General features: G+C 38.8%; 1 protein-coding gene across 4 annotated transcripts; it reads left to right on the top strand.

Moving 5' to 3' along the window:
• The first annotated feature begins 600 nt into the window (after window positions 1-600).
• Window positions 601-8,932, top strand: LOC108142708 (glutamine synthetase 2 cytoplasmic). 4 transcript variants are annotated; one of them, XM_041710223.1, is made up of 5 exons: window positions 601-778; window positions 2,119-2,303; window positions 6,754-7,094; window positions 7,729-7,920; window positions 8,030-8,932. In XM_041710223.1, the coding sequence occupies exons 1-5, from the start codon at window positions 768-770 to the stop codon at window positions 8,420-8,422; spliced, it is 1,122 nt and encodes a 373-aa protein (XP_041566157.1). In that variant the 5' UTR covers window positions 601-767; the 3' UTR covers window positions 8,423-8,932. The 4 variants fall into 4 exon arrangements, with proteins under 4 accessions (XP_041566157.1, XP_017122216.1, XP_017122215.1 ...); XM_017266727.2 differs by having other exon boundaries at window positions 602-778; window positions 2,131-2,303; XM_017266726.2 differs by lacking the exon at window positions 601-778 and adding an exon at window positions 1,829-1,958.
• Window positions 8,933-9,228: the final 296 nt, after the last annotated feature.

Genomic DNA, 9,228 nt, shown 5'->3' with positions numbered 1-9,228 from the left:
AATTGTAATTCTAATACCTTTTTTGAAAAGTAGAAAGAAACCGCTAGAGGAAACATATTGTTTAACACCATGTAGGGTAGAACATGTCAGTGTCAAATATGGAAAACTGCCCTGATAAGTTGTCGATTCCCGTCAACTTACATTACCGCCTAGACGAAGCCATTAAAATCCGTAGAAACAGTTAACCTTTCTGTGCGAAACTCGTTTGCAATTAAGTTTTTCACACCTCCGGCCTGCAAACATGGCTAACATTTTGCGGCGGGTGTATGGTACGCAATTGCGATAGGGTGTTAAGGAGTTTCAGTTTGGGGGGAGGGCTTTAAGGGGTTAAGGGATGGCGATTTTTGTGGGTTAAAGGAGTTGCTCCCTTTTTGTGGCATTTATCTTTGTTTCTCAGCTTGACGAGGCGGGCGCGACGCCAAACAATAATAAAAATGTGAGAATCTTGAAAAGGTAATTAGCACATGGTCGTGTTTGCTTTTTGCGCCATAAAAATAATCAAAAAATCGAGTCACACAACCGAACATCCCCCCAGCTGTCCGAGTGCGAACTGATCGGATCGGAGAGCCTATAAAAGCAGATCAATCGCCGCTGGATCTGCGCAGTCGCTCCAAAGAAGTGCCCACTGTATCAGCTCAATTCGAAACTCCTCACCGGAATTAAGAAAGCATTCTATTCAAATTCAACTCAAGTGCCGCCAGTTCATAGTTCGCGTGTGGAAATACTTTCGTTAAGAGTTCGGGAAAACATTAAAAGCGGACAATAAAATGCATTCAGCGTAAGTTGTTCATCATTACATCAGCCGACTGTCCTTGTCCTTGTCAAAACAAGACAAAAAAAAAAGAAATAAATAAATCATTTGCTGGCGATCCACCTGATAAGGCGACATTTACTCATTTACACGCATCTGCTCGCACATCAAAAGTGAATTAAAAATAAACAAAACAATTTGGCAACTCCTTAACCTGCAACTGTTAATCTTACACAGAAAACAAATCTGTGCATTCTGTGGCTACTTCAAAGTTTAAGTTGAATTCTGATTGAAATGGGATGTTTAAAATAAGAAAAGGATATTATTTTAAAAGCAAAGGCAAAATTGTTACCTACTTTATTTGTTATATTTTGTTTTCTGTGTTCAATTTTTTTTTAAATAATTGTATCATTTTAATTATTGATAATTATTATAATTTAAATGGGTTTTACACTTTATTTTTGTTCAATATTTTGTTTAATATTTTGGATTAGGCATCAAACATTAAAATTTGCGATGATATTATATTTTAAAATTTTAATTTTTGCTTGCGCACTCGATTAATCAATCACATAACTTCTATGCGAATTTAAGAAAGAACTGTGCATTTTTTTTTGTGTAACCGGAAGCGTCAGCCAGGAATCCAATTGGGAGAGCTCTAGAGCCCTCTCGCTCTCGCACGCGACACCGGCGACAAACTGCAGAGCGTCTAATCAGTGGGTGGAAGTGGGAGGGCGAGCCAGTGGGAGTGCGAGCGAGATAGAGGGGGCGTTGATCGTGCAGCGGCTGCGCTGCCGCAGCGCTGCTTTTGCTGCGGCGACAACAGCTGTTGCTTTTGTTTTCAATGGCATGCTGCCGGCGTCGCTGCCGGCGTCGCAGTCGCTGGTAGTTTGTTGTAAGTATAGTACGGTGTGTAGTGTATAGTGTATAGTATAGTGTATAGTATAGTTTATACTACACTAATAGCAACAACACAGAACTACAGCAACAACAAGAGGCAAACGCGAGCGCGTTGCTTTTGTTTTGCTTTGTTGTTTGTTGTTGGTCATTATAAATTGAGTTGGAACAAGGGGCTCCAGCTTAGTCGTGTTCCAGCAACGCTTCCGCGCACACCAAATCCAAATCCCAATCAGAAAGAAAGGACGCAGCCGTCGTCCCGCCACCAATCAGATACCAAACAGGCCCAATCCGAGTGCTAATAAATCAGGTGTGCAGATCATCTCCAAAAGAGAATATATAAAGGGGAATCCCCCGCCAAATTAAAAAAAAAAACCGAGTGCCAAAAGAACATTGTTTATTTCTGATCCGCTTACGATTTGTATATCCACCCTTTTTTTTTTTGTTGGGTGCCCTAATCGCAACAGCAGTATGTCCGCTAGGATCCTGGAGGACTCGCCCAACGCGCGCATCAACAAGACGATCCTCGATCGCTACCTGTCGCTGCCGCTGCAGGAGAATATCGTCCAGGCCACCTACGTGTGGATCGACGGCACCGGCGAGGATCTGCGCTGCAAGGACCGCACCCTCGACTTTATTCCCGAGAGCCCCAAGGGTAAGTCTTCAAACGGTCAAGTCTTCCCAAAAAATGTTGAGGAACATGCAAATAAATTTGTTGTAGAAACAGATCCAGATTACCTGGATTTCGATTTAAGATCAAAGTCTTAGTAGCCTAGTTATTTACAAAAAATTCAGAAATTTTCTAATCAATTAGAAAAGTATAATCATATATTAACATTTGAATTTATTTCTTGTTTTCTATTTTTTTCAAATATATTGCTAATTCTTTAAAATAAAATACATAACTTCAGTTCTTAATCTTACTATTTTATTTACTACTAAAAGTCAATCACAAATAGTTCCGTTATCAAGAATCCCAGGTTCTTTTGTGATGTTTTCTAAAACGAAATTGTTATACTTGTAAGGGATTTGTGGTAATCCCATAAGTACACTCAAAAATCAGCAACTCAAGACTCATGATAAGCCTGCTGTAACTTGATAAAAGTATTAGCCTTTAAAGCGGTGTAGGAGCACAATCGAAAGAACCCGTGAGCCCTCTGTTTACATGGCCAAGATCATTATCGTCCGTGACATTTAACTTACTACTTCTTTTAAATTTATTAAACAATCAACTCTTATTTAGACCAAATGCCTTATATTTGTTCGCTAAACCTTAATTATAACTCTCGATTAGTTTATTGTTAAATGGCGCCTGGATCAAGTACTTGAAATACCGGCATTAAGTAATTTCATACTTATCGCAACATAGGTCGCACTTGATTTATGTGCGAAATACTTGATTTTCTGCGAGTGTAATCTTATCAGTCTCAGACGTTGGCTTGATTTATCGCGGTGTTCTACTAGTTTTCGTCCATACAAATCGCTTTTAAAACCAGTTGAAAATCGTAATGAGGATTTAATAGATCGCGTGAGAATGAACCTTAATTCAAGTTCAACAGGAGAAGAAAGAACTAAAGAATTAAAAAATATATATATAAACGCTTAAATTTAAAAGACGAAGAAAATGAAAAAGTTATGTCTCGCCAGGTGCTAATTTTTTAAAATTAGTCAAACACTTTTAATGACCAGAAATACTGGCTCAATCCTAAATTAGAAGCTAACTGAGTAAATTTCTATTTTTAAAAGATCTGTTTGCTTTTTCACAAGTTCTGTATATCAAATCATTCAGAAGTCAAGGTTTATTTATATTTATTATAGAACTTAAATGTAGATAAGATCTAAAAGGTTTGTGATTGTAATTCACAAATGATTCAGAAAAACTAATTGTCTATTAAAGTCAGTGTTTATTTATATTGACAATAACATAGACACATAAATTATAGATTTTAGAAAATCAGAAAGTATTTATACACATAATATATATAGTATTATCGTCCGCTATCTTCCGCCGGCAAATTGTCACTTTTAATTCGCTTTAAAAGTCACATTTGCCAGCAATTACTACGCAATTGCTATATATTGTATGGCTATAGCTATACTATACTCGATCTGTGCGATTTTACGAACGTCTGAAAATCTAGCCCATAAACGCTCCAAAAATTGTGGCAATGAACGGCTTCGTCTGTTGCGGTTTTTTATTGATCCCTCACACGGGGTACGGGGCTATACAACCCCAGCGATGACCTTTGCCTTCGCACGTTTCTGGCGGCGGGTCTTCGGCTGGTCGAACGTCTGGGAAGTGCTTGCTTTATGGTCTTAAAACAGTATTTTCACGACTCGCGTCTGATAATGCGATTTAATCGGGGTGCTTTATAAAAGGCCGTCCGGACTTGAAAGAGTTTTTTGTGCTCGCTGCTAATTGATTGCTATTTAATGTGCAATTACCCACGCAGTAAGAAGAGGAAGCAATTAGGGGTATGGGTATTAAGGGTATTGTAAACTTATTTCTAACTTTTGCTGTGACACACGTTTATGAAGTCTTCTAACTTCTCAGAAAATCAGAGTGTTATCAACCCCAATAATAACAACATTATCAACTTGGTTAAACTCAAACCTAAAGAAATTTTTTTTTAATATTTATTTTTCAAAATCTATCTTTTAGAAACAAAAAAAAAATGATTTCAATTAAAAACTTAACAAAATTGCAAATAAGAAATGTTCCAGCTGGCGTAGTTGCTACTTGGAAGATGTAACCGCAAACCCAATCAGCCGAGTGACAAGGACGGACAGTTGTCTGTTCGGCTTAAGAAAAAACCCCCAACTTTGTAAACCCCGAACAACCTGTCAACTTAATTATTACCCTTGCACTTGAAAGCAAAAGCAAAACACAAATAAAAACAAATGACTTAATGCGCACAATTACTCATTAAGAAGCGGGACCCACACTCGCAACGGTTCTCCTCACAGAAATTGCATTTGACTAGCGTTGGAAAAGGATGGTCATATGGCGTGTAGGTGTGAGAGAAATTGGATAAATTTGTATTTGATGAGTGTGTGACGCACCCTAATGTGCAAAAGGGAGGTGTAGAACTGCATATGCCCCTTCTCCCTTCCCCATTTTAAGTTCAAAGCGAAATTCTAATTGAGCACTTGCAAAGAAAATTGTCAACAAATTACATTTAATCGTTAAAGCGTGCCTCTTTCAATAAAGGACAATCGATTTTGTTGTCTGTTCCTTTTCACCCCCCCACAACCAAAAGTAATTGAAAACTTTTAACTCGATTGCATTTCTAAACACTTTAGACACAAAATTGCCAGTCACTTCAAGGATGAGCAGGGTACGAAGATATAGAGGGAGAGAAAAAATCAGTTGGAATAGTGGTTAAAAAGTACAGATTACAAATACTTAGAATAAATATTTAGCTTAAAGCCATTATTATTAGAAAATAATTTTTGAATTGTTGAATTGATTTAAAATCACTTTTAGATTGATTACATTTTATTATTTCTATAAAATGCTTTATTAGTTATTTTCCATTGAAAATCATAATAGCTTGTGAATATCGGTTGAACTACTATATTAAATGTATTTAGATGGTAACTCCAACTAGTAATTTTGAAGATTCATGATCTCAAGAAGTGCAATCTCCAACGGCTGATAGTGCAATCAGATTTTCATGTTATTCTTTCTGTGTAGGACAGAAATCGGAAGCAAATAGCAACAGTGTTTGCAAGGGTTGTACGAGTATATAGGGGGCGGTGGGTAGTGGGTTGTGTTTGGTGGCTGTTTGGAGAGCAAGGCAAGGCAAAGCAAGGCTAATAACTGTAGTGCTACTGACACAGTGACACACTGACATTTGTATTTGAGATGCAGTCGCTATTTGCGCCACGGTGTGTGTGTGTGGAAAAATCTACAGCTGTTTATCAATTCGAGTGGCACACAGATACTCGAGCACACACATACAGCCGCAATGGGAATGAAAGATAGAGATAGAGAACCAACACGAGATACCAGATTGTAAATGAAATCGCTGGCTCAAGGTCACCCCCCGCCTGTTACAACAATGCAATGCGCCCCCCTCCCCCCCTGCATTCGCCCAGAAATTTGCATAAGTGAAATATTTTCATTAGCATTATTTACATACGGGGGAATTAACTATTTATTATAATAAACAACAGGCAATGGGGAAACGAGTTAGCGAGTGAACAAACTTCCGTCACCCAACACCACATCCCCCCTATCTAAATTTTCATTCTCACTCACAAGCCCCATTTTTTGATGGATCATCAAAATGCAAGGCAAGTGGTGGAAAAACAGGAGAGTAGCGCGGTTGCAGCTTGCGTTTTGAAACTTAATAGGCGCACAACAAATTTAATTCATATGCATATGCTTTTACATAAACAAAGGTACAGTAGGATAGACAACTATAGAAAAATAGGGCAAGCTATTTATATATAACATGTTTTAAATCAGTCATAAACAACAGCATTTAGTTTATAATTATAGCTTCTATATTTACGCTACACCATTGTTTTCTGAGAAAATCACCTAATTGTTCGAAACAAAAACCTATTTTAAGTTAGTCATAAATCAATCAAAATAAAATGTTAAACAAACTAAATGGCTCTCTGCCGGTTTCACTTAAATATATTGCCATCAATCATTTTAAAACGAAATAAAAGTCCTAAAGGGGTTAAGACTGAAAATATTGTTTGCCCTGTTGTGTCAAATTAGAATACGTCTACAATGCACTAAAATTTTATCTAAGTTTTTTACTTGATGAAGCATTTATTTGATTAAATTCAAAGACTAATATTGAGAACACAAACACAAAATATTCTATTTAGTTTTTCAATTGATTATTTGCAACAATAAGTTAACGAGCTTAGGACTGAAATAATGGGGAGATGTGAACTTTCAAACCGAACCCTGTCGAACCCCATTTCCATGCTCATTCAATTGCCATCAATTACATTTAATTCGAGGGTATCGCATGCTATGTGAGCGACGAGGTCACCCTTTAAAATTAACCCCCCAGCAGCGACTAATGGGAATGGATATGGACTAACCCCCACTTTTGTTTCCTAATTTTTCACCATTATAGAGCTGCCCGTGTGGAACTATGATGGAAGCTCGTGCTACCAGGCCGAGGGATCCAACTCGGACACCTACCTGTACCCGGTGGCCATCTACAAGGACCCCTTCCGCCGCGGCAACAACATTCTGGTGATGTGCGACACCTACAAGTTCGACGGCACCCCCACGGAGACCAATAAGCGCAAGACCTGTCTGGAGGTGGCCAACAAGTGCGTGGACGCGGAACCCTGGTTCGGCATCGAGCAGGAGTACACCTTCCTCGACTTCGATGGCCATCCACTTGGTTGGCCCAAGAACGGCTTCCCCGGACCCCAGGGACCCTACTACTGCGGCGTTGGTGCCAATAAGGTGAGTCCATTAAAGGTTTAAATTGATCGAAGCACTAGAAATAAACAATTAAAAACGAAATTCGTGATTCAGCATATTTAAAATACACTTATTCATACAATGTTAATATTTTTAAGGGATTTTGAACCTAATTAATAAGAGACAAAACATTACAAAGATCAGAAAAACTTGGTTACTTGTCGCCAACCACTGTGGCGTATACGTAATTTTGTTGGTTAATTTTGTTTGGTTTTAATTCAACTTTGAAATGATATCAAATATATTTGTAAATGTTTTTTGCCAATAGATTCTTGTGTAATTACAATACGAATTTTATAATGAAATTGTTTTGCTTTACAAGTATTATTATTTATTATTATTTTTAAGTATTTGTATCTATTTTAACAGTGTTTAAAAAACTGCAGTCGAAATAGCAAAAGTCGTAAACTTTTTGCTTTTTGCTGCTTTGACTGCTTGCGACTTTTTAAAATGAGCTGTTGCTACTGCTTGACTACTTATATTTAAAGGTAGACAATGGGGCGTATACGTAATATTTCATTTGATGACCCTTTTTTTTTAGCTTTTTTCAGTGTTTCTCAAAAGCTTTCTACTTCCAATATGTGATATTTGACCAACATTTGGTTACCATTTTCAGGTTTACGCCCGCGACATTGTGGATGCCCACTACCGGGCCTGTCTGTACGCCGGAATCAAGGTGTCCGGCACCAATGCTGAAGTGATGCCCGCCCAGTGGGAATTCCAAGTGGGACCCTGCGTGGGAATCTCCATCGGCGACGACCTTTGGATGGCCCGTTTCCTCTTGCACCGCATCTCCGAGGAGTTTGGCGTAAGTTCTTAGCCCCATTTATATTAATTATGATTTTTTTTTGAAGTTAAAAAAAACAGCTTTCTTGTTGATAATTTATTAATGTGAACATTTTGTTTGTAACATACAGATTGTGTCCACTCTGGACCCCAAGCCGATGCCCGGCGACTGGAACGGCGCCGGTGCCCACACCAACGTCTCCACGAAGGCGATGCGCGAAGATGGCGGCATCCGGGACATCGAGAAGGCGGTGGCCAAGCTGTCCAAGTGCCACGAGCGGCACATCCGGGCCTACGACCCCAAGCAGGGCCAGGACAACGCCCGTCGTCTGACCGGAAAGCACGAGACGAGCTCCATCAACGACTTCAGTGCCGGAGTGGCTAACCGCGGCTGCAGCATACGCATTCCCCGCGGAGTCAACGACGATGGCAAGGGCTACTTCGAGGATCGCCGGCCCAGCTCCAATTGCGATCCCTACTCCGTGGTGGAGGCCATTTTGCGTACCATCTGCCTGGACGAATAGGGGGGCAGGACGTACCGTCTCCAGAATTGTTATCGATTTCTAGATTGTTGTTAAACCACCACCACCTTTTTGATCCACTGACCCACGAACACCCGAACACCGAACGCGAAGTTATATGCATACCGTAGGCTTAGTTTTTACCTAACGTATTTTCCACAACCCAGAACTAGAACCCTAAGGCAGCTCCCATCTTGCTGATATTTCCCATGTTTTTTTCTTTTTTTTTTTTAGCTGCTGTTACTTAGGATTTAGTGCGAGTTTTTTGTTGGACCAGCAATACTATGCAATAAATATATACATGGTCAGCGAGATAGAGATGAGTTTAAGAAGAGCAAGAACCCAAAAAGACATCCACACCATCCTCAACAAAAAAACATAAAGCTATAGTATCAAACACCCCCCTACTTGTTAATGATATTAAATAATTAACTTTAATCCTAAACTACATACATATACTCTCTAGTTAAGCAAATGCACTAAAAAATAAAAAAAAATACACAATACAATAAATGTGATTTTTTCTAACTGGTTTGGGCGGCGATTGGAATTATAATGAAGGGGACTCGAAAAATGAATTTAAGGCAAACGTTTTTGGGAGTTACGTATCGAAACCACACCAAAAAATATAATTTATTGAAAATAAAAATTTTGCCCGACTTTGGACTTGTATAGAACTGATTCCTGGCAAAACTACAAAATAAAAGTAGATTGAATTACAACATAATCGCAAAAAAACACATTAAAAATTTGGTTTTTGTGTCAAAACCCTGGAAAATAATGGTCAAATGTTGGAATGTCATACACCT

Source organism: Drosophila elegans, unplaced genomic scaffold (assembly GCF_018152505.1).
Source record: "Drosophila elegans isolate 14027-0461.03 unplaced genomic scaffold, ASM1815250v1 contig_149, whole genome shotgun sequence".
NCBI lineage: Eukaryota > Metazoa > Arthropoda > Insecta > Diptera > Drosophilidae > Drosophila > Drosophila elegans.
This window is presented reverse-complemented; position numbering and strand designations above follow the sequence as displayed.

Coding starts and splice junctions, on each gene's coding strand:
- LOC108142708 (XM_041710223.1), top strand. Junction 2,304..6,753: donor TATTCCCGAGAGCCCCAAGG/GTAAGTCTTCAA, acceptor TCACCATTATAG/AGCTGCCCGTGTGGAACTAT. Junction 7,921..8,029: donor GCATCTCCGAGGAGTTTGGC/GTAAGTTCTTAG, acceptor TGTAACATACAG/ATTGTGTCCACTCTGGACCC.